Raw genomic sequence first — 25352 nt, 5'->3', positions numbered from 1 at the left:
TTGGCTATATATGGCCTGCAAAGCCTAAAATACTTACAGCCTGACTTTTTACAGAAAAAGTTTGTGGGCCCCTATCTTACACCAAATGACACAATCCCATCTTCAAAGCAAACAACGACTGTGATGGGTAACATTAGGTATCAACTTGATTGAATTGACGGATGCCTAGATGGCTGATGAAGCATTGTTCCTGGATGTGTCTGTGACGGTGCTGCCAGAGGAGACTCAGAGGAGTCTCAGGGAGAGTGCTGCCAGAGGAGTTGATTGTCTGGGAGAGGAAGGCCCACCCTCAATGTGGGTGGGTACCATCTAATGGGCTGCCAGCTTGGCTAGAGCAAAGCAGGTGGAAGAAAGGGGATAAGCTTGTCTGCTAAGTCTTCTCCCTCTTTCTCTCTTTCCATGCCTTTCAGGACACTAGGCTTCTTCTCCCGCCCTTGGACATCAGACTCCAGGTTCTTCAGCCCTTGGACTCTGGGACTTGCACCAGCAACCTCCCAAGGGCTCAGACTGAGGGCTGCACTATCAGCTTCCCTGGTTTTGGGGCTTTCAGACTTGAACTGAGCCAAACTACTGGCTTTTCCCTTTTCCCAGCTTGCAGCCAGTCATGGGACTTTGCCTTGTCATCGTGTGAACCAATTCTCCCTAATAATCTTATATGTATATACACACACACATGTGTATATCCCCTATTGGCTCTGTCCCTCTGAATAACCCTGACTAATATATAACTTTAAACCAAAGAGTGGTTTCAAGCCAGATTTAGGTTTGAGGAGATGTAGAATTTCTCTAATTTTCCTGGATGCAGTACAGTTTCTATAAACCAACAGATCACTTGCTCAACCTCTCAGAGTGAAGTTTGGGCATTAGGTAACCTCACCAATGTTTAGGTTTCCCTAGGGTGGTAAGAGCTCCTTGCCTAATTAAGGTTACCACCATCTAGTGCTCAGGCCTTAATGACTGCACAGAAGAACTTCAGTCTGAGCTCACTGACCCCCCATCAGCCAGGACCCGTGGGACTTTACCCCAGGAGAACACCCCCAATAACTTCTCCCAGGACACTTGGAAGACCCCAAGGATAGGGGTGAGGGTGGTGAGCAAGGGCAGGTCTGACCTGGGAAAGCATGAGAGCTCGAGACAAGACCCTGCTTTCTGAATTCTCCACCCCAAGTGTGTCGACGCAGCACTGTACAGTGCAGGGGAGTGGACAGATGGAACAGAGTTGACACCATCAGCCTGAAAGAGCAGGACAGTAAGAGTTCATGGTGCATCTCATATAAGCACTTTCTCCTACCCTGTCCACTGCCAGTTTCCTTGAGTGACCCACTCTGGGGGTACCTGGTATCACATCCCCTCTGCTCACCGGTGTTATCTCCATGCATGTCACCAGTCCCTCCTTACACCCCCGCAGCAGTGACCCTCCACTTCCCTGCCTCTAGGCTTTCTTCAAGCTGCCTAAGTCCATTAAGCTTGGGCAAAGAGGTCTCCTCTAAAGGTATAGGGGAGTTAATGACCCTGACAGTTGCCCTCAACCAATGGGGGATGAGTTGAGTGGATGTGTCCCAGCCCACCATCTTTCAGTGACATCATTCTGAGGCACATTCTACACAAATCTTCAGAGTGTCCCCAGCAAGACTGTGCTAACAGTGGTATAATATCTAGTTTAGAATATGCTCTTTATTGACTCTTCTCTTTTCCCTGGCTCATTTGCCTTAAACCCTCACTCCTGCCTCATGGGACCACCTCCCAAATAACTTCCCTGTGCCCAAGTCCTTGCTGAGAGGGAAAACAAAATTAAAACAGGAACAGACCCCCAGCATGGGAGGAACACCTTCCGTCTAATCTGAGTGACAGTGACAGAATGAAGGGTCAGCAGCTGTCCCTTGATTTCACATCTCTTATCATCTCTCTGTAGTTTCAAAACCTGTTCATATGCACAGCCCTGGAGGGCCCTGGAAATGGTGCAGAGTTAGACAGGATTACCTCATATCCTGGATGAGGATCCTCATATCCTCAATCCAAGTCCAAAAAGACCTCAACTGGCTAAAGCAAGGCGACCACCATCAATAGGATGAAATTGAAAAGAGGTAAACAAGGAGGACTACATTTAACTTTCAATAGGAAACCACTTGCCCACATACTGAACATAAAAGTCATTAATGTGAAACAAAAAGCTCCCTATGAGTCAAGACTTAAAAAAAGCCAGAGCAATGTGGGGTGGTGTGGGCCAAAGCTCCCAGATCAAGGCTCCACAGGGCTCTGCAAGATCTGGCTCCAGCTCACCGGCACCAAGCCCAAGTCCAGAGCTAGGCTGAGAGCACAGTGCATCAGACACCGGGAAGGGCTGCTTTAGATTCACTCAGACTCACCTTCCATAGGGCCTTTGCCTACTTGAGCCAGCTCAGTTTCGGTAGTGGCCACTATCTCTGTGAGGGCTCTGGCCATCTTCACGTGGGCACAACCAACAGTGTCTTTGGCCTTCTGCTGCCCTTGGTGTTTTCCTGTTGATATTGAGGTGTGAGATTCCATGGGACTCCCTGTGTACATACACAGCATGGACATTAAGAGCCAATGGCACAAACCTTTCACCAATGGGAGACAGGGCCCTTCCGTTTGTCTAGTAGATGTTCCTGAGAAGTGGTTGTTTATATGGCCCCTTGAAAGATGGTCAAGCCATTCAATGCACTTTATACCAGCTGGTGGCCCCCTCGAGAACAACCCTGATACTGACTGTTTCCTGCCCTGCATTTCCTGCCTTCTAACTCCTGCTCCCTGGATTATACTTCTGAATAAAGTCCTTGCATATAAGTCTTTGACACAGGTTCTGTTTTCTGGACAACCCAGGCTAACACTGATGTTGTCTGAACCAACTCCTAAGGCCAAAGGAACGTGGTGTGCTCACTGGCTTGGCTTGGATGGCCTGCTGTAATCCCTGAGTCGAGGGAGGGGCTTAGGCCAAGGAGTGGGAGGGGCTATACATAACATGAGAAGGGTGGTGTGAACCGACCAAGGCCCGACTACGCAGTGAAGGTTGTGTTTGATTTGCCCCAGAAACGAGTGTTTACTTCTAGTTCCTTAAACTGTCCCATTTCTAGTTCTATGGGTTTGTTTCTCCTAGCAATTTCTAATGTCTAATAAATCAGAAGTGATGGTACAAATCCACTTTAGCATCTTGCATTTTGTAATTCTTGTGTTCACAAATGTGACCAACCTGTCGTAACGGCTACAGATTGCAATCACAAGGTTAGGCAGAGAAGGAATGTTGCAAGCTTCTTTTTAAAATGAAATCCCCCCGATTCTTCAGCCCTCTGGACTGGGGTACGGTTCATTCTCAGTGATTATTGGAGCTTCCACCCCACCCCAGAAGCCTGGTGCAGAGCATAACAACCAGGGAACCCTGCAGGTCTTTGTGCTGTGCCTGTTGCTGTTCTCATTTGCTCAGGCTGGTGGCAGCCCTCCTGCCTGATCACGTTTCAGTGTGGGAGTCTTTGCTGAGCCTGGAGTCCCTGCTTTGAGTCCCCTTCTCATGCTGAGAGAGCCTCTAGCCACATGTGGGAAAACCTGAGACTCGGCCTTCCCCTTATACTCATGTGAACTTGAACCCTACTCTTCTTCATTGGCTTTAGAGCTTCTTCCTACCCCCTGGCTATCTCAACACAACCCAAAATACTACTGATCTCACTCCACCCTACCTGGGGACACCAGCCTAACCTCAGAGCATTTAGGGCCAAGGTCACAAATTGATAACCTGCTGGCCAAATTCTGCCCATGACTCTGTTATATTGTTTTATATACAAAAAGAGAAATTTCATGTGTAAATGCAGACTTCCGATGTGCTCAGAATATTTGGAAAATATTCTGGAAAAATCAGATTATTTGGCAATGTGGGATGTTGATTCTTTCATGATGACAGTTGGCTGGGACTGAGGAGCAGTTGCCTGCTTCAGATGGGATGAGTGCTCATCTGTTTGGAAAAGTTCCTACCATTACCTACGACTTCATACCTGACCTCTATAGGCATTTTGGTGTGAGTATTAAATTTATTTCATTAATCCAATAAATCCTTATGAAGCACCTTTTATTGCCAGGCCTTGTTCTAGGCATGGGGGATATAGAAGTGGCAAAAAGGACCAAGGATCCTGTTTAGATAGGACTCATATTTTGATGGGAGAGACACGATTTTTAAAAGTAGAAACATTAACATGTAATATGTCCAGTTGTGATACCGACATGAAGACCATCAAGCAGGCTAAGAGTAATAGAAGATAATGAGATAGGAGTGGGGACAGGTGAGGTACCACTTTGTATCAGGTATTTCTATAAGGTGATCAGGTGACATTTCAGCAGAGACTGAAGGCAATGAGAGGCTTCCCAAAGCCAGGAAGAGAGATTCTGTCTTCATGTTACCCCTTTTAAGGCCTGTGAGGCAGGGGACCAAGCACAAAGGCCTTCTTGGAACATTCTAGAATAAAATACAGAGGTCAAAACACCAAGAGTTCTCATTTGTTTTTAGTTTCGCATTCCAGTAGAAGCTAAACACAAATTGATACCTTATTAAGTGTTTAGTTTCACTGTTGTAAACACTTTGGGTAGGTAAAGTTAAAACTCAAGTGTGATATTTATCCATTTAAAGGAGTGAATCAATCCTATTTTATTTTCTATATTTTTGGGAGCTGGCCTTTCTGCTTTAGTCATAGGATGCATAGAGCAAGCTTTTCTAATTTGATCGTTGGATGACGGTGTGGCATCTTCCTTTAGGTTCTTTTCTTGGGTCATGATCACAGCTAGTGCTAAACCACTCCATGCTGCCTGATCATACACCAGGATTTGGTTATCCACATAAACATGATGCTGTTGTGAGTTCATTTTTCTATTTAGAGAAGCCTGTCAGCTAGAAATACTTCCACCTTATTTCCCGGACGCATGCGTGCTGAGTGAGTGGCCAAAATAGCCCCTTGAGTAAGTGGCAGCTTTAAAAACCATCCAACTGCTGACTTCAAACTAGAAGGTCAGCAAAGGAAAGTGGAAGTTGGACTCTGAACGATCGAGGCGCCCACAGGAATTTTAGAGACGTCGGATTTTGAAGGCTTGAACTAGACTGGGGGTTCTCCTTGCATTTCTTGCCTGTTGCCTATCTTTGTCTTCTCCCTTCCGGCTTCGAGATGAATGTGCAGGCTTGCTCTAGGTGTGGGTATGGGGTTTATCCTGCTGAGAAGATCAGCTGTATAGATCAGGTCAGTAGACGTTTCTTGGCTTTTGTGAATAATAACAAACACAGGAAATTGACCTTCTCACATATGGGCATAGGTAAATATGGAAATTTAATTTTCAGTTAAATTTTTTTGAACCACAAGAAAAAGTTGTATTTTCCCACCTTTATTTAGTTCTACCCATTTCTATTTCTTCTATGTTGTCTCGAAAAGAAAAAGTTATCCATTTATTTAACTGTGAGTGTTGTTATAGCTGAGTGTGTGGTTTTTAATTTTTTTAAATCACCATTTTATCCTTGAAGTTCATTTTTGTACCCTAAAATATATAAGTACCTTGAGTCTGGGGGAGAAAAGGTAATTGCTAAATCTTCTCTGTATGATTTCTAGATATGGCATAAAGCCTGTTTTCACTGTGAAGTTTGCAAGATGATGCTGTCTGTTAATAACTTTGTGAGTCACCAGAAAAAGCCGTACTGTCACGCGTAAGTGTTTGATGCCCTCACCACCACCTCTTGAGTTTTATTTGTTTTTCAACAAGGAGCCAACTAAATGTTCAAATCACATACCCCGGGGTTAAATCCAAGAAATATCTTCCCCAAAGTGTTCACTTGTATCCTGTCATTAAAGAGACCTAAGGTGGGATTTTATGCAATGGACACAAAATTTCAAATTTCTTCCAAGTAAAAGATCAAATATATCCACTATAACCTCATGTCAAATGATTAAATATTGTGCAGAAAAATATAATGGCCATAAATATGCATCTAGAGCTTTGAAGTATTTTCTTTTAAATAATTTCAGAATCCTTTTTTACTTTCTTTAGGAAGTTTTCAAGTGATCATTTCCAGTTAAATTTAGGCTTTCAGTTGTATATGTTGATTTTAGTTGATTTGCTTTTTTTTTCTGGAAGATGCATTGCCTGGAAAATCATGAACTTAATTTTTAAGTTTTATATTTATTGATTTTTTAAAAAAATAACTATTATTATTTAAAAATAATCTTAAGAATAGTCCCTCAATCATTTGGATAAAGTACATTTCTAATTTTGATTTTTACCTATTTGTTGTAGCCATAACCCTAAGAACAACACTTTCACCAGTGTCTATCACACTCCATTAAATCTAAATGTGAGGACATTCCCAGAAGCCATCAGTGGGGTAAGTTATTTAATTTTCAGTGGGACGGAGGGTATGGAGAATGGTTGGTTACTGGGTAGAAACATACAATTAGATAGAAGGAATATGTTCTAGCCAGGCACGGTGGCTCACACCTGTAATCCCAAGACTTTGGGAGGCCAAAGCAGGCAAGTGGTTTGAGCTTAGGAGTTAGAGATTGGCCTGGGCAACATAGTGAGACCCTGTCTTTATTTCTTAGAAAATTAAATAAATAAAAGAAGGAATATGTTGTGATGTCCTATGGCAGAGTAGGGTGACCACAATTAACAACAAAGTATCATATAATTCAAAATAGCTGGAATAGAAATAATACTTGAGGCGAAACACCCTAAATACCCTGACTTGATCATTATACATTCTAATACGTAACAAAATATTACATGTACTCCACAAATATGTGCAAATATTATATATCCATTAACAATGCTTAGGCATGTGTAAAGTTTTTAAGTGTCTCTGTCTGCATGTGAAGCTGCCCATTTCCTCCACATACACATGTAAAGTGCATTTGAGTAACAAATGTGACTGTTTGTTCTCCCACAATTTTAGGGGCCAATATACAGGATAATGTAGATAGAATAATTGAGGTCCTTGATTTCAGTATAATCTTTGTGTCTTGACCAGCTCAAGGCTGTTTCATAAAATGATGACAGTTCGTAGAGTAGGCTCTGCACACACTAGATGCTTACTACATAAAACAATGCTTACATAGTTGGAACATATTACAAGGATCTTGACTTTTCCCTGTGATATTCTGGCACGTAAAATCAAAACCTTTAGTTTCACACGCAAGTCTCTCTGAATTCAGTCATTACTTAGGATTATTGACAGCCTGTTTTCCCCTTGGGGTGGGAATAGGTCAAAGATGTTTTCCTTTGGAAAGGAAGTTTAGTTTAGGAGGTGTGGAGTTGAGATGGGGAGGTAAACATGGAGGCCACACTGCCAAATCCAACCTCTTGAAAATCTAATAGTGGAGTTTTGTCAAATAACCAGCTATCGGCGTAACTCTTGCACCTATTAAAATGATGAATCATTGAGCTTCTATAACCCATGCCCACACGAAGTTGCTCTGTGGGATGAAGTTTTAGTGGCTTTCTAAAATTAGAAAATTACCCATGAGGTGAAAGGTTCTCTAGTAATCCCTCTTTACCCAAGATTCCCTTTCTAATGTTGCTCCACCTCATACTGACTCCCTTCCTTGCCCAACTGTCCTCCTCCCAAGAAACTGTATATGAGATAGAGGTAGTGGTCTTGCTGTGTGGCTCTGTACACATGCTGCCAAGATACCTTATTTTCACTAAATGCTTAGAACTAATTGTGAGTTTATTATTTCTTTTATTTAACAAGCTTATATAGCATTTACTGTGGAAGCACTTAATTCATTTAACATACATTGCAACCCAATGAAGTTGATACTACTATTATCCCATTTTACGATGAGGAAACGGAGGCTCAAATTGTTGCTCAGATATCATTGCTTCCTAGGGATTCACAAGTCTTAAGAATTCACAAGCAATCCTAGGTTACTGAGAAGCCTAATTCTTTTAGGACTTTGTTTTCATCTCTTGGTGTCTGAGGGCAGCTACATGAAATTATAGTAAATATTGAATATAGCTCTTACTTAAACAGAGTGCTAAACACTCTGATAAGTTATTTATATTATCTCATGTGTTCTTGACAAGAGCCTTCTGTAATATTATCGTGTTATAGTTGAGGAAACTGAGGCTCAGAGAGGTTAAATGACCTGCCTAGTTTACCCAGCTGGTTGGGCACAAATCCAGATCTGTTTAACTTTAGAATATTTGTTAGTGGTTCACTTTCATATATACCCAGAGGGTGGCAAACTCTCCAGAAGACAAAAGCACTTGTTCATGTTTTCAAATATCCAGATGTTTCTGCAGTTGTGTAGCGAGGATTTGACAAATAAAGTATGAGGAGATGTACTTTACATCAGAATACTGTTTGCATTTATTACACTGTCTACAGAAAGATCCATAATGTCTGTATTTTCCCTCTAACTGAGCCACAGCGGGCATGTCTCCACCTTATAATCACACAACAGGTTGCACACTATTTTCCTTTTTTTGAAGTGGGAGTGGACTCACTTTATTTTAACTGTGTATGACAGACCCGACATGGAGCAAGGCTAGGATTGTTGCTGGTTTTATTTCCAGCCACAGACAGTGATGTGAGCTTCCCAGGAGGCCTGCGTGTGTGTATTTGTTTGTGTCTATGTGACAGTGTATATGTGTGTATATATATGTGTGTGTGCATCTGGGGAGTGTGTATATGTGTGTATGTAGGTATGAATGTGTGTGCGCACACATCTATATGTGTGTATGTGATGTGTGTGCATGTGTATGTGTGTGCACATGTTCATGTGTATTGTATGCATGTATTTGGTGTGTATGTATATATGTGTATGTATGTATATGTGTATGCATGTGGGATATGTATAGGTGTATGTGGTATGTATATATGTGTATATAGTGAGTGTATATATGTGTGTATGGTGTTTATGTATGTATGTATGTATATATGTGTGTATGGTGTTTATGTACGTATGTATGTATATATGTGTATATGGGGTGTGTGTGTGTATATGTGTGTGTTGTCTACTGAGATCACTTTCTCCTTCTTGCCCACCAGGGACAAAGTAAAATGGACAGCCATGTCCCTTACAGGGCCCAGCTCTTACAACTGCCCGAGGGTGTGCTATGAATTACCTTTCACCTCCTTGTGATCTCTGAGAGACTTTGACAATTGAATAAAAAACAAATTCATTGTGCAAGTGCTAAAATCAAAAAAGGAAAGAGAGTTTTCAGTGATGGTGATGAAGGAGAAAAGCAAAGATTTTAAGCTGGCATTCAGAGCTGATTTGCAGTGTTTTGTTCCTAAATGTCACCCTTTGGAAAATAAATATTTGCAAAGATAGAATTTCCTCTTTGGTAGGTGTGAATGGAATTTTTAGAAAAATAAAACATCTAGGCTTTTTTTCTATTCAGAGGATGAAATTTAGCCCTTCATGCTTCCTTACCCCACTGGTCAGATTTATGGCATTTTTTCCTCTATTTCCTCGATGTAATCATGAACCTCAAGAAAGGTCCCTGGAGGAGGCAAACCCTCCCCAGTGGTAGATTTGCACTGGGGAAGGAGGACAGCAAATATAACTTTCTAGAAGTGGACAGAATATCTATTTTGGCCATGTGTTTCTGATTACTAAAGTACATTGTTCTCAAGGAGGGCAGTTTCCCCCAACCCCTACCTGGGGGACATTTGTTACTGTCTGGGGACATATTGATTGTCGCGACTGGTGTTGGTGGGGTATTATTGCATCTGGTGGGTAGAGACCTAGGATGCTGCTAAACATCTTGCCATGCTTGAGGCAGTCCTCCACAACAAATAATTAACTGGCCCAAAATATTGGTAGTGTTATTTGTAGGTAAACAAACAAACAAACAAACAAACAAAAAAAGCCCACTTTAAGTTTATGTAACGTCCATTTGTTTCTTAAAAATACAAGGAAAAAGCATGTAAAGATCTCTCAATGTATATATTTAAAATATACACATCAAGTAGCATTAAGCAGTAGGAACCGTGGAGAGTCAATGTCAGAAGATGCCCTCGATAGGGAACAAGAATTCTTTGGGTTTAAACTTTTCTCTGAGCTTGTTTTCTCATTATGTTTAAAGTTAAGAATTTAAACTTCAGCTTGTAAAAATTGCAGATTTCTTTCTTTCTTTCTTTTTTTTTTTTTTTTCAGGATCTCATTTTTTTTGCCCAGGCTGTAGTGTAGTGGCATGATGTCGGCTCACTGCAACCTCCGCCTCCTGGGTTCAAGTGATTCTCATATCTCAGCCTCCTGAGTAGTTGGGACTACAGGCGTGCAGCACCATGCTCAGCTAATTTTTTCTATTTTTAGTAGGGATGGGGTTTCACTGTGTTGGCTAAGCAGGTCTCGAACTCCTGGCCTCAAGTGATCTGCCTGCCTCGGCCTCACAAAGTGCTGGGATTACAGGCGTGAGGTACTGCGCCTGGCCAAAATTGCAGATTTCTGGGCCCCGCCTCCTACCTAATAAATTTTGATATCTTAGTTTGGACCTAAGACCTTCTGATTTTTTTTCTTTTATAGTTAGTTCTTTTTACATTTAAGAAATCTTTGTCTATCTCAAGGTTATGAAGATGTTACTGAGAGGTCAGTTTCCCCCAATTAATCTATACATTCAAGGCAATCCCATTCAAAATCCTGGTGTTTTTCTGTGGAAATGGACAGACTGATTCTGAAACGAATATAAAAACACAAAGCTTCAAAAATAGCCAAGAAACCAAAGAACAAAATTGAAGGACTCACCAGATTTCAAGACTTACTCTATAAAAGCAGACTTACTCTATTAACTCAGCATAGAATTGGCACAAGAAGAGAGAAATAGACCAGTGGACTCCAATACAAGGTCCAGAAATAGGGCTGCATGTATATGGTCACTTGAATTACGAGAAAGGCATCACTGCAATTTACCATAGCAAGAATGATTTTTCAATAAACAGTACTGTAGTAATTGGGTATTTATACAGAAAAAAATGAACCTTGACAGTTATCTATACGTAAAAATTAACTCAAGGTTTATTACAAATCAGGGTGTTAAAGGTAAAATTGTGAGACACACAAAATTGCGGAGCCAGCATTTTAACAAGCTCCCTGGGTGATGATTACACGACTAAAATTAAGAACCACTACTCTAATGCCCAGTGTTTTCTCAGGTTACTCTAATTTGTATTGTGTGGTAGGTTTATAAAGACTTTGTCTCGGTCACTTTAATTGCACTGCTCCAAAGAGCTTTGCACACAGCAGGTGTTCTATATGTGCCACCTGGTTGGTGGTGCAGATGAAACCACAGGGAGACTGACAGCGCAGTGTGCCTTGTAGCTCAGTGCTTTGCAGTTGAGACTGAGCAAAATCCCCCAATTTTAGCTAGGAATTGTTTGTCTATTTTTTTTCTCTTTTCTGATGGAAACATCACTGACGACATCTTCCTTGTGCAGATCCATGACCAAGAAGACGGTGAACAGTTTAAATCAGTTTTTCACTGGGACATGAAATCCAAGGATAAGGAAGGTGCACCTAACAGGCAGCCCCTGGCAAATGAGGTGAGAGAAAAGTGGTAAGTGGGTTTGGAAAAAGAAAGAATGACATACTATGTCAATTGAATGTATTATTATTATTACTTCTAGAGAAAATCAAGTAGGTTTCCTTTCATCCAGTTTGTCATTCCTACTGTCTATGGAAGACCTCAATCAGCATGTCCTAACATCACCTGAACTCTATCTGCCCCAGACCAGGTTCACTGTCTTCCCCTTCCAGCCACTATATTTCTATCACCCAGGTTTGAAACGAAGACTACCCTTCCTTTCTCCAACACTTACTCAGCTCCACCCCTTTCTCTCCACTCTCCCAGTTCTGATCACGTCATTTCCTGCCTGGACCTTTACGAGGCTTCCCAAGATGGCTTCTTTCCCTCGTCTGGGCTGTCCTCTCTCCAGCTTCTCTCCACCCTTCCCGGGTATCCCTGACTTACTCTTCCCACCTCCCCTGTCTGTTGACAGACTCATCATTTCAGAATTCCTTAGCCATTTATTTTATTCACACACATAATATATGCATAAGAATTTGCATTATTCTCACTGTAAAAAAAAAAAAGATCCAAACAGTACAAAGGTAACCCTTTATCCACCACCTCCAATTCCAGTTTTCTCTGTAGAAGTACCCGCTTTCATCAACCTTGTGGGTAGCATCCTTCCAGACTTTTCTCTCTTGATTTGCAAATAAAACTATCTATATCTGTCTTTCTAGAGTTTACTTTTGGACATGTTTACTACCATTTATTGAAGGATCTTGAATGAGTTATTTAACCGTTCTTTACTTCAACTTTCTCATCTGTAAGGTGAACTTCAAACACTTCCTAACATAATGATATTGTGATGATCAAAAGATCTTGGAACAGTGGTAGGCACAATAAATATCAGCTAGTATTATTTGTTATTGAAAATTATATACGTATATATGTTATATAAACCAAAAGTATCTGAGACAGGTCTCAATCCATGTAGAAAGTTTATTTTGCCAAGGTTAAGGATACGCCCACGACACAGCCTCAGGAGGTCCTGACAGCCTGTGCCAGAGGTGGTCAGAGTACAGGTTGCTTTTATACATTTTAGGGAGACATGAGACATCAATCAGTACATGTGAGGTGTACATTGGTTCCATCTGGAAAGGCAGGGTAACTCGAAGTGGGGGCTTTCAGGTTGTAGGTAGATTTGAAGTTTTCTGATTGGCAGTTGGTTGAAAGAGTTATTAACTAAAAACCTGAAATCAATAGAAAGAAATGTCTGGATTACAATAAGGGATTGTGGAGACCAAAGTTTTATCATGCAGATGAAGCCTCCAAGTAGCAGGTTTCAGAGAGAATAGATTGTAAATATTTCTTATCAGACTTAAAGTCTGTGTTGGTGTTAATACTGGTCCGTAGGCTTTTCCTGAATTCCAAAAGGGAGGTGGGTATAATGAGACATGTTTGACCTCCCCCTTCCCATCATGGCCTAAACCAGTTTTGCAGGTTAACTTTGGAATGTCCTTGGCTGAGAGGAGGGGTCTGTTCTGATGGGTAGGGGGCTTAGCATTTTATTTTTTGTTTACAGTATATTAAATGTATACTTTTTTCATGAAACAATATGCATTGTTGTGAAGTAGTTTTCACTCAACAAATATCTTGGAAATATTTCTATATCAGCATCCTTTTAAGCCATCGTGAATGGGTGGATCATAGGTGCACCATTAAAAATGGATGTACAAGGCCGGGTGCTATGGCTCACGCCTGTAATCCCAGAACTTTGGGAGGCCGAGGTGGGTGGATCACCTGAGGTCAGGAGTTCGAGACCAGCCTGGCCAACATGGCAAAACCTCGTCTCTACTAAAAATACAAAAATTAGCCAGACATGGTGGTATGTGCCTGTAATCCCAGCTACTCAGGAGGCTGTGGCAGGAGAATTGCTTGAACCTGGGAGGCAGAGGTTGCAGTAAGCTGAGATAGTGCCACTACACTCCGTCCTGGGTGACAGAGCAAGCCTCTGTCTCAACAACAACAACAAAAGAATGGATGTACAATACTATACTATCCTATTGATAGACAGGATTACAGGATTATTCAAAAAAAATTTTTCTATTGCAAAGTTGCAATGAACACTCTTGTTCAAGACCTCTTTTGTACACAAATGAGTTTTTTTCTAGACTAGCTAATGAAAAAACAAAGTTGCTAGATCAAAGGGTATGTCCCTTTTAAATTTTAATTGGGGCTCAAATTGCATTCTAAAATAGCTGTACATTTTATATTCCCAAAGGCAGTTTGTGAGAATGCCTGTTTCCCCACATTCTAACCAGCACTTGGTATTGTCAGATAAGTGTTTGGACAATCTGCGTCTTGTTTCAATTTAGATGTCCCTGATTGCTAGTCAGGTTGAGTGTAATTTCACATATGAATAATCTGTCTTTCCAGATCTCCAAAGGCTGGCTCTACCCAACCTGTCCAACTTGCCCCCCTCCAGCCCACCTGGCTCCCCATCTCTTTCCCTCGGGTCCAGTCAAACCCAGCTCCTTATGGTCCTAAGTACTGAGCCCATCACTGCCTTCATGCTTTTATTCATGGCAGCCCACATTCCTGGAATTTATTCAACAAATAATTATTGAGTCTATGAGTTGCTACATACTGTTCCAAGCTTTTGGGATGCATTAGTGAACCAAACACAAAAATCCCTGCCCTCATGGAACTGACCTTCTAGAGTGGATGCCATTTTTTCTCCCTTGGCCTCTGCTAATTGCCCTCAGCCCTGGAGGTACAGCTCAAATTCTATCTTCCTGCTCCAAATGGGACCCATCTCTTACAGACTGCTTTTTAAAGATTCTTATTGTACTTATCACTCAGACAATACACTTAAACCATAACTGTTTTCTAATTGCTATTTGTTTCATGTTAGTTTTATCTCCCAAGGTGGTAGGTCATGAGTATCTTAAAAGAGAAACTTTGCCTTTCCTTTTTTTTTTTTTCTTTTCTTTCCATTGTCAGTTGTCAAGTAACAGGTAGTAGATTTTTGACATTTGTCTGAAAAATGTTGATTAATCTCAGATTACCTGATCGCAGTGATTTCCCCTCCTCCTCACCCAATCCTGATGCAATGGTGTGCAAGAAAATGCTGTTATATTCCAAATTTTCCTGTGACATAGTGGTTTTCAGAAAGTTCAATTATTTAGAAACTTAGGTCATTTTCTAGCCTGAAAATAAATGAACATTTCAGTTAGCTAAGACCCAGGATTTACCAATAGGAGTTTATAATGTTTAAGAATATCTTCTTTTGACAATGTATGTAAGTGTTACTGGGAGTCTGGGACATGTGTTTATATCCCTTCGTGTGCTTCCTTTGTAGAGAGCCTATTGGACTGGATATAGGGAAGGGAATGCTTGGTGCCCAGGAGCTCTGCCAGACCCTGAAATTGTAAGGATGGTTGAGGCTCGAAAGTCTCTTGGTGAGGTAAGCACCCTAGAAATTGCTTTAGGAATTGGTTTAGCAATTACTTAGCAATTAGTTTGACTGTTCCTTGACTTTTACAATTGTGGTAGACAGAATGATGCTATCATCCCCAAAGACACCCATGTCCTAATCTCTGGAACCAGGAGGGTCAGAGTCAGAGGAAAGGTGATGCAGTGACAGAAGCAGAGGCCAAAGCCATGTAGGGCAGGAACTAGAAATGTGGGGGCCTCTAGAAGCTGGAAAAGGCAGAGAAATAGATTATCCTCTAGAACCTCCAGAAGGAATCATCCCTGATGGCCCATTTTAAAGTACTGACCTCCAGAATCGTAAGAGATCTTAGCAGGCTTTCACATAGGGAAGACAATTTTAGCCTGAATTGTGGAAATCCTCAACCATTTGCACAGGTTACACTCTAGGTAACTAGATCCCTCCTAGTTACCTCTAGGTACACTTACCCTTTGAAGAATCTACTTTGGAAAACACTGTTAGTCCTCATGACTTTTCCTTTAGAAAATGGAAAGAAAACGCTAGAAACACAAATGCTAAGGTGTTAAGTCTCATTAGGAAAACTAATCATCAGAGATATTCAGAAAGTCAGAAGGGAAAAATCAGAGACATTTTACTTCCAATACTGTAGGACTCTTGCTAGCAGACGAGTTACAGGAAAGTCACCCACATATTAATTAATGGCTGTGTTACCTACAGGCCTTAGAGTCAAAGGGCAGCCCTTGAGTTGTGCTAGGTCCCCATATTTTGATATGAACATTGAAGAGGAGCCCCTTTGACGTGGGAAATATGAGTTCTTCAGTGCTGATGGTTTTATTCAAATTGCCAATTATAAGCCATATTTAAATTTATTACAGGTGATTGAAATATTTCCGAAGCACTTTATAAATCCAGTTTCATTGGTTTTATTGCAGTTTTCTTAGCTGTCATTCAATATCATCTCAGTTCTCATGCTGACATTGGTTCTGACCAACAGGAATATACAGAAGACTATGAGCAGCCCAGGGGCAAGGGGAGCTTTCCAGCCATGATCACACCTGCTTATCAAAGGGCCAAGAAAGCCAACCAGTTGGCCAGCCAAGTGAGTGTCTGGGTGCTTTTTCACCATTGATTATGCTAATTTTTGTCGTTAAAGAACCCCCATGGTTTAGGGAAAAAACAATAAAAGAGTGCTTTGGGGAGGTAGGTACCACAGGTGTCATATTACAGAGAAAACTGTGTTCTTGCCTTTTCCCTGTCAACTATTCTCTGTGCGGTGATTGGACCATATCTATAAAATACAGAGAAGACTGTGTAGTTCACCCAAAGTCTGGACCACATGATTTCTTGAGTTTGCTTTAGCATTGAAGACATTTTTTATTTTTATATTTTTTATTTTTATTTTTTGTGAGAAGGCGTCTTGCTCTGTCGCCAGCTGGAGTGCAGTGGCACAATCTCGGCTCACTGCAACCTCCGCCTCCTGGGTTCAAGTGATTCTCCTGCCTCAGTCTCCTGAGTAGGTGGACTACAGGTGCCCACCACCACACCCAGCTAATTTTTGTATTTTTAGTAGCAATGGGGTTTCACCATGTTGGCCAGGGCAACAATGGTGACCTTGTGATCTACCTGCCTCAGCCTCCCAAAGTGCTGGGATTACAGGCGTGAGCCACCGCGCCCAGCCGAAGACACTAATTTTTAACTGGGTGTCAGGTCCACCGGAAGAGTAGCAAAGTTTATTTGTTAAAAGCTCAGATTTTGGAGCCAGAATGCAGAAATTTGAATCCTGGCTCTATCCCTTAGTGCTAAGTGACCATAGACAAATTACTTAATTTCTCTCTTCCTTGGCTTCTCATTTGTAAAGTGAGAAAAACATTGGTCCTGCCAAATGTGATTGTTATGGAGATTAAGCAAGTTAATATTTGTTGGAGTGTGGCAATCCCTGGCACACTCCTGGACTTAGCACATTGGCATAGATACTTTTTGAGGAGGAGCCCATGAAACAAGCCACAGAAGACTTGCCACAGGTTTGCGTTGAGTGTAGCCTGATGGTGCAGCTTTAGGAGAGCCACAGGGAGAGGTCATTGCAGAGGCTGTGAGGTGGGTGCACCCTTGACTCTACTGTCTTCTCATCAGGTGGAATATAAGAGAGGGCATGATGAACGCATCTCCAGGTTCTCCACGGTGGCGGATACTCCTGAGCTGCTACGGAGCAAGGCTGTGGCACAGCTTCAAAGTGATGTAAGAAAGGAGGGAGGCCAGTCCATCACTGATGGGCATTTGGGTTGATTCCTCGTCTTTGCTCTTGTGAATAGTGCTGCAGTGAACATACACGTGCATGTATCTTTATAATAGAATGATAAAAAGGAACAAGATCATGTCCTTTGCAAGGACATGGATGGAGCTGGGGGCCATGATCCTCAGCAGACCAATACAAGAACAGAAAACCAAACACCCCATGTTCTCACTTATAAGTGGGAGCTGAGCAATGAGAACACATGGACACAGGGAGGGGAACAACACACACTAGGTCCCATGGTGGGGAGCTGGCGGGAGGGAGAGCATCAGGATAAATAGCTAATGCATGCCGGGCTTAATACCTAGGTGATGAGCTGATAGGTACAGCAAACCACCATGGCACACATTTACCTATGTAACAAACCTGCACATCCTGCGCATATATTCTGGAACTTAAATTAAATTTAGAAAAGAGAAAGAGAAATGAGGGAGGCCAAGATGCAGTGGTTTGCACGTAAGATCCCTCTTTCTTTCCTTGCTTGGAGGTGGAGGGAGGGAGAATGTAGCAGACATTCTAGTCCTCCATGGGTACACAAGAAGAAATTCCTGAGGTCAAGGATGGTTGGGTTTGATAAGTCAGTTAGCAGAGACCTCGCAAAAACACTTCTTTAAAGAGAAAACTTTAGATTGGATTAACACCAAATTGGATGTATCTGAGTAATCTGAGAGAAATCTCTCTTGCCACTACAAATCAGAGAACATAATTTCTAAACAACTTTTACCACTTGCATTTACATAACCCAGATGTTCCATAGCATAATAAAATCAAGAACTTAGTGTTGTTCTGAATGGGATATTGAAGCAGAAATCCAGCTTCTGCTTAATACGTGGTTTCCTCTTGCCTTAGCCTCGATCTGGGGTTGAGAAGACTTTTGTGTCTCCCAAACATGGCTGACAACTCCTTGAGGGCTGAAGACTTATTCCTCTGCCCAGGCCCAGTGCCTGGCCTGCACCAGGTGCTTAGCAAGCACGTGTTGAATTCCACATTGGGTGTCTCCATGTGCCAGGCACGGTGCTGGGTACTGGGAATAAGAAGGTGAATAAGATGCACATGGCCCATCAAACAGTAAGCCATTATATGCCATATGAGCTATGACAGGAGATGGGCAGGATGTCATGGAACCCTTAGCAGAGCATCTCACTAAGATCATCTGATAAACAGTGGGATTGGGGCATGTGATTCACATTTTTTTTTCCCCATTTCAGGTGAGATACACAGAGGACTATGAAGAACAAAGAGGGAAAGGCAGTTTCCCTGCAATGATCACACCCGCCTATCAGATAGCCAAAAGAGCCAATGAGCTGGCAAGTGATGTAAGTTTCCTTGACAATGTGGTCATGTTAGGGAGAAAAAGGAATGTGAACCTGGGTCTGGGGAGTCCAACCTCCTGTCGACTTTTGCATTTACCCTGAAGCCAGGGAGTAGTTTTCTTTCACAGTTTTAAGTCAATTTTACCATGACAATGACCTGGCACTTTTATGTCTGAGACATACCTACTCCCTAGATCCAAGCAGAAAAAGAATATTCCATTAAGACATTCACTTTTACTCTTTTGGCTCCTGTGTATGGGAGTCAAATTCACCGAGTTTGTCCTTTGCCTTCAAACAGGTGAGGTACCATCAACAATATCAAAAAGAAATGAGGGGAATGGCTGGTCCAGCCGTTGGAGCTGAGGGCATGTTGACAAGGGAATGTGCAGACCAATATGGCCAGGTATGTGATAAAATGATCTCCTGCCCTGCTCTTTTCCATGTTTGGCCCCTTCTAGGTTGTGATATAGCTATGACCATTTAATCAGGGGTGGGGCTGTCATTTAATTTACCTTATTTATGAAAGGTAGATTTTCCAAGATGGAAAGTAGTGGACAAACAGTTGTACAGGGCTCAACTTGACCCACTTAGGAAAACAGATTGAGGCACTTTTTTTTAAATAAACAAATGACTTATACCAATATGGTGGCTTGGCCAAGAAGAAAGCATTCTTATCTGTCCATTGAAGAACAGTCCCAAGGACTAAGATCAGCTAAGCTTAGCTGGTCTCTATCATAAGCAACATAGAGATCAAAATGCATCTTGAAAAATATTGAGCATTTCACTGAGTAATGGGGCTCATTTTCTTAGAAAGAGAATTTGTTATCTAGATTGGTAGATAAATCAGTATGCCAGAGAATGCAAACCCTTTTTCCAATTTCACTTCTCAGATGAACTCCTTGACAGGGAGTAAAAAAAAAAGATTAAGAAGATAATCACAAGCTAATTATTCTTTGCACATCCCTCTGTCTTTTCTGGTACTAGCCAGGTGTTGTAGGGTAGAAAGGAAGCATTATTGTTCACAGTTGCAAGTAAAGAACATTGGAAGAACATGAGTGTGTATTGGAAGAATACATTCTATGGGTTCAAGTGATTTTTTTTCATAATTGGACAGTTGTTTGAATTATTTGGCAGTAAGTACACTCTCTACAACATATATGATTTAGAAGACCACAATGAATTTGTTTCTGTTCTTTAGGAAAACACATTGCCGTAGTTAGGCATATGCTCATATGAGTCTTAGGATGTGTTTGAAGTTGGTTGGGACTCCTTTGAAAATGTCTGCCAGAGCAGAAATGCTTGGTTTTGAATTTAAAAGGCCATTTAATCAAATTCTCTAAGTTAATTAAATGGTCTTTTAGTGCTTTAAACCAGTGAAAAATGTTTTTACTCGTTTCGTATTTTAAATATATTGTTTGGAAAGCTCAGGACAACTTTTAAAAATCAGCTTTTAAAAAAATATCTGGCTTCTATATTTGGTAAAAAATATTTTGTCCTGTATTTGGCCAATCCTATCTACCAGTAGCTATAAGACACATGTATCATTTCATATGTGTACCTAGACATGACTGTAGGTACAGATGGAATGTAACTTTTTAGTATCATAGCTGGTTCTTGATTAGTAGGACGCTTTGATTGAAGTTTTCAGTCCTGAAAATAACAAATGCAAGAATCAAAATGGGTGTTGTTTGATAGCACTGTCAGCAGCTGTTGAGAGGACTCAGTCTAGTATGGCATTTCACTGTTGTGATTTAGCATGACTCGCCAGGGCATGAGGAGGAGGGAGCAAGAGAGAAGCCAGCAGGCAGATAACTATAAATATCTGTAGTGCCTTAAATGCCAACCAATTCATTCTTCTTTTTAACAAGTAACTAGACTTGTTAAAAGGATTATACCATGTAATCAACAGGATTAGGTGTCTTGAAAAAAGATTAACACTTACAACATACATATATACATATACATATATATACACTTAAACATACATATATACATATACATACACACACACACACACACACAGAGCGAGAAACTGGAGTAAAGTTACAAACACAGAACTATAGAGCAGAATGGGCAAAGCCATAGAGCATATTACCAAAGAATTTGAGAACCTTTAAAAAAAAATGTATTACTTATTATATTTGGCCAGAATATTCTGGCAGCCAGGCAAAAAGGAGAACTCAGGCTAAATGGTTTTCATTGTTGGATAACGGGGAGCCTGGATTTTCTAATCTGACCCAACTATTTTATTTTAGAAAATGTGTGTGCCACAGTCCAAGCCCTGGTGCTGGAGCTGGGCAGGCCCCTGGCCTGGAGGAGGCCACAGAGAGATGGAGTCATGAGCCTAAGGGGGGCACCATATGGGCTGTTCCAGATTTGTGCGAAAAGTACAGTGAAAACACAGAGGACTCTGCCTGGGGCAGGTCCAGGGGTGAGGGAGGACTAAGGGACTTCTACGAGGAGAAGGTTGTCTCTAAGCTGGGTCTTAAAGTACCTCTGGCTGCCAGGGAGGGGTTATCCGTCATGTGATGACAGTGTCATGAAAGAGAAGGTTTTCCTTTCTGGGAGTGGATGGTTGGTGTGGGGAAGAAAAAAGAAAGGATTAAGACAAAGATTGTAATCCTTAGTCTGAAATATACAGTTAGTCCCATTTCAGATAATCTTATGGTAATTCGAAGTTTTTCCTCCCAAATTACAAAAATTATATAATACTCCTTTTCTGGTTACATGATACATACTACTGGGGAAGGCAGTACCACTGGAGGAGACAGTACCACCGGGGGAGACAGTACCACCCACTGTGGGGGACAGTACCACTCGGGGAGACAGTACCACTGGAGGAGACAGTACCACTGGGGGAGACGGTACCACCAGGGGAGACAGTAGCACCAGGGGAGACAGTACCACTGGAGGAGACAGTACTACTGGGGGATACAGTACCACTGGGGGAGACGGTACCACCAGGGGAGGCAGTAGCACAGGGGGAGGCAGTACCACCGGGGGAGACAGTACCGCCGGGGGAGACAGTACTGCTGGGGGATGCAGTACCGCCGAGGGAGTCAGTACCACCGGGGGAGACAGTACCACCGGGGGAGACAGTACCACCCGGGGAGACAGTACCACTGGGGGAGACAGTACCGCCGGGGGAGACAGTACCACCCGGGGAGACAGTACCACTGGGGGAGACAGTACCGCCGGGGGATGCAGTACCACAGTACCACCAGGGGAGACAGTACCACCGGGGGAGACAGTACCACCGGGGGAGACAGTACCGCCGGGGGATGCAGCACCACCGAGGGAGACAGTACCACCGGGGGAGACAGTACCACCGGCGGAGGTCTCTACATAGATCTGCCACTGGGCATGAGTAAGGTAGTGTTTGAGACCTGCTGGAAGACAAAGGACTTCCCTGGTTGTCAGTTAAAAAATGAATATTCCGTAACATGTAGGCCTGGGAGAGTGGTAGAGTGTCTGATTTATCCAGTGGAAATAATGATGATCATCATTATATCAGTTGCCATTATTTAGTGCTGACTGTGTGCTGGGTACCAGTAAGTGGGCCTGACTCCAGGGTCTGCCATCTTAAAAGGAATGTTTAAACCATCACATGGACATCACTGGAACCCAAGGTGGATGAACCTCTGTGATAATAGGCTCTGTGAGTGGCCATTGCTGAACTCCGCACATCTGGGGAGGAAAGCATTACTCACTGAAGTTTTTGACCCACCCAGCAGGGTTACCTGGAGGAGTACGAGGAGCACAGGGGAAAGGGCAGCTTCCCGGCTATGATCACTCCAGCATATCAGAATGCCAAGAAAGCCCACGAACTCGCTAGTGACGTAAGTACCATGTAGCTGTGACCGCAGAGCCACAGAGGCAGAGAAGTGAGACTTTGAAGGCTGTGCTTACTGAAACCTCCACACAGATACATTTATTACAGCTGAGCCAAAGTAGAATGTTAGCCCTCAACTCCCATCCAAATTTATGAAGATTGCTTTGGCCCCATTTGTCTGCTTCCAAGGAGATGCACATGGACAACCAGTATAGCTCGCTTGAGACCATTTAAAGCAAGTACAGAGGCTGGCCAGCCAGAGTGGGGTGTTAGGAGAGTTTTGCCAAATGGCCCAATTAGAAATTGAGTAATTTAGGGGAAGAATTGATTAAAATAAGTCATATGATTATCAAACTGGGTGTAACCCGGTGATGAAATGATTTTTATTGGCAGAATGTTAGCCTGCTGGCAGTCCTTGAAAGGCAGGCTATAATTAAACTTGGAAAAGTGACATGCTCACTGCAGATCTTAACATGCTAACTGTAACTTGGTCTCATCAGAACCTAGCATTCATTTCACACCCCTTACCATTTTCTTTTTCTTTCCTTTTCCTTCACTCTCTTTCCTTTCCTTTACCAAAGAACTATTCACCTATTACCCATTGACCCATAACAGCACCATCTTTCCCTGAGGAAGGAAGTTAAAAGACATTACTCTGCCCCTCGTTAGCAGGGAAATGATGTTTAAATCAAAGGCAGAATGGGTTTGGACTGACAACTTTTCTTATGATTATTTTAAGACTTTATTTATTTTTTCCATGCAGAATTAGAGTATAAAGTGTAAAAAGTGTGAAAAGGGCCAGGAAAATTTTAATAACAAAAAAGGACAAAGTAGTTTATAGATTTAATGAAGAGAAAAGGCCACGTGAATATTTTTTTTTCCTTCAGAAAATTGTAGTAAGTAAATGTTGACATTAAGTCCAGGATAACTTTGGAGTAATTCCTCTCCCAGAGCATGGAAACATCAACTCCAGCCCCGTTTTGTGTGTTTTTATTTCAGATAAAATATAGGCAGGACTTCAATAAGATGAAAGGTGCCGCACATTATCACTCGCTTCCAGCTCAAGACAACTTGGTTCTCAAACGGGCTCAGAGCGTAAACAAACTCGTGAGTGAGGTGAGTGTGGGGGAAGAGCCACACGCATGAGCATCACCTTTTTTATCTCCTACAGTCAGTGAATGAAGTGACCCTATAATAAAAAGCTCTGGCTACAAGTGTGACACCGGCCAGGTGTGGTAACTAATGCCTGTAATCCCAGCACTTTGGGAGGCAGAGGCAGGCAGATCACCTGAGGTCGGGAGTTCAAGATCAGCCTGACTAACATGGAGAAACCCCGTCTCTACTAAAAATACAAAATTAGCTCAAATTAGCTGGGTGTGGTGGTGCATGACTGTAATCCCAGCTACTAAGGAGGTTGAGGCAGGAGAATTGCTTGAACTTGGGAGGCGGAGGTCGCAGTGAGCTGAGATCGTGCCATTACACTCCAGCCTGGGCAACAAAAGTGAAACTCCATTTCAAAAAAAAAAATGATGACACCACCTATTCTGCCCGTTGGTTACCGGTTTCCAAGAACAGATATGTGGTAAAATGCAATTTATAAGAGAGCCTAGAATCAAACCAATTACATCTTTCTCTGATGGGTCAGAAGTTACTGCCTAGATCCTCGCAGGGCTGTCAATATTCAAAAGTGCCAGGCAACGGGCTTCTAGTTGCCAGAAAGAATACTGGAGGATCCATCTTTTAAAACAAATCAAACATCTGAAAGAGTGTTTCAAACGTCAAACCCCTCTCATTCTCTTATTATTGAAGTCTGAGTTCCGAGAAGCTGTGTGTTCCGTGTGAATTTCCCTTACCTTACACGCTACGCTGGCTGCCAGAGGGATGTGTTTGGTTTGGCTTGCCCACAGTTAAGACGTTTTTATTGTGAGGACTGTTTGGCAAGGAAATATCCCCTCTAGATCCTCATATCTTTCTCACGCCCTAGTGTGTCCTTCATGGCATTTTCCCTCATTTGCATTTCTTATCTGGACTCTTGAAGGCATTTGACTTGGCAGCCTCTGGCGACGGGAACAATTATGGCGATTCAAAGCACTCACGTGACAAGTTATCTGCAACTCACAAACAGATATGCAAATATCCAAAAATACTTTCCGTCTCTAACCTCTAAAAGCCAGTCCTTTACCCTAACCTGTTAGCTAACCCGTGGTCCTCTAACTTGGGGCTGCTCCGAGTCACCAGGAGTGATATTTTCCTAAGCCTCATCAGAAGCCTCAGATACTTTGAAGTGATAGATGGCTGCTGAGGCTTTGGAATCTGCATTTTAAACAAATGTTCCAGATGATTCTCGTGCTCTAGACCAGAGGTCATCACACTACAGCCTCAGTGACAAATCCAGCCCACAGCCTGCTTTTTTAAATAAAGTTTTATTGGAACACAGTCACATGACATTTGTTTCTGATTATCTGTGACTGCTTTGGAGCTACAAGGACAGAGTTGAGTATAACAATTGACAAAGAATATGTGGCCTGCCAAACCTAAAATATTTACTGTCTGGTCATCTATAGAAAAAGTTTGCTGGCCTTTTGCTGTCACTCACAGAACACTAGATCTAGATAGGACCTCTTCCACTATTAGGCTCTCACTTTGTCATACGCCTGGAAAAGTAAAGTGTCTAATTCTGGGTGGTAGAGACAGAACTGGATCCATACCACTGGGAGTGCACTTCTACCACCCAGGAATAACACCGTTAACATTTTGGCCTTTTTTTTTTTTTTTTTGAGAGGGAGTTTCACTCTTGTTGCCCAGGCTGGAGTGCAATGGCGCGATCTCGGCTCACCGCAACCTCCGCCTCCCACGTCAAGCGATTCTTCTTCCTCAGTCTCTAGAGTAGCTGGAATTACAGGTGCCCACCACCATGCCCAGCTAACTTATTGTATTTTTAGTAGAGACAGGGTTTCACCATGCTGGCCA

The 25352-nt window shown here is 42.2% G+C and overlaps 1 protein-coding gene across 4 annotated transcripts in view; it reads left to right on the top strand.

The window, feature by feature from the left end:
- Positions 1–4976: 4976 nt before the first annotated feature.
- The window catches only part of NRAP (nebulin related anchoring protein), a 76611-nt gene continuing 56235 nt past the window's right edge, over positions 4977–25352 (top strand). For 2 of the 4 annotated variants that reach the window (XM_050802689.1, XM_050802686.1), the window contains exons 1-11: positions 4977–5231; positions 5595–5689; positions 6277–6364; positions 11423–11527; positions 14855–14959; positions 15942–16046; positions 17078–17182; positions 18446–18553; positions 18849–18953; positions 22285–22389; positions 23382–23498. In XM_050802689.1, coding sequence (XP_050658646.1) covers positions 5160–5231; positions 5595–5689; positions 6277–6364; positions 11423–11527; positions 14855–14959; positions 15942–16046; positions 17078–17182; positions 18446–18553; positions 18849–18953; positions 22285–22389; positions 23382–23498 — 1110 coding nt within the window. In that variant the 5' untranslated portion in view covers positions 4977–5159. Of the gene's footprint in view, positions 5232–5594; positions 5690–6276; positions 6365–11422; positions 11528–14854; positions 14960–15941; positions 16047–17077; positions 17183–18445; positions 18554–18848; positions 18954–22281; positions 22390–23381; positions 23499–25352 lie in introns of all 4 variants that reach the window. The other 2 variants (XM_050802687.1, XM_050802685.1) reach the window with 1 other exon arrangement.

This window comes from Macaca thibetana, chromosome 9 (assembly GCF_024542745.1).
Source record: "Macaca thibetana thibetana isolate TM-01 chromosome 9, ASM2454274v1, whole genome shotgun sequence".
Classification (NCBI taxonomy): Eukaryota; Metazoa; Chordata; class Mammalia; order Primates; family Cercopithecidae; genus Macaca; species Macaca thibetana.
Note: the sequence above shows the minus strand (reverse complement) of the source record. Positions and strands in the feature narration are given on the sequence as shown.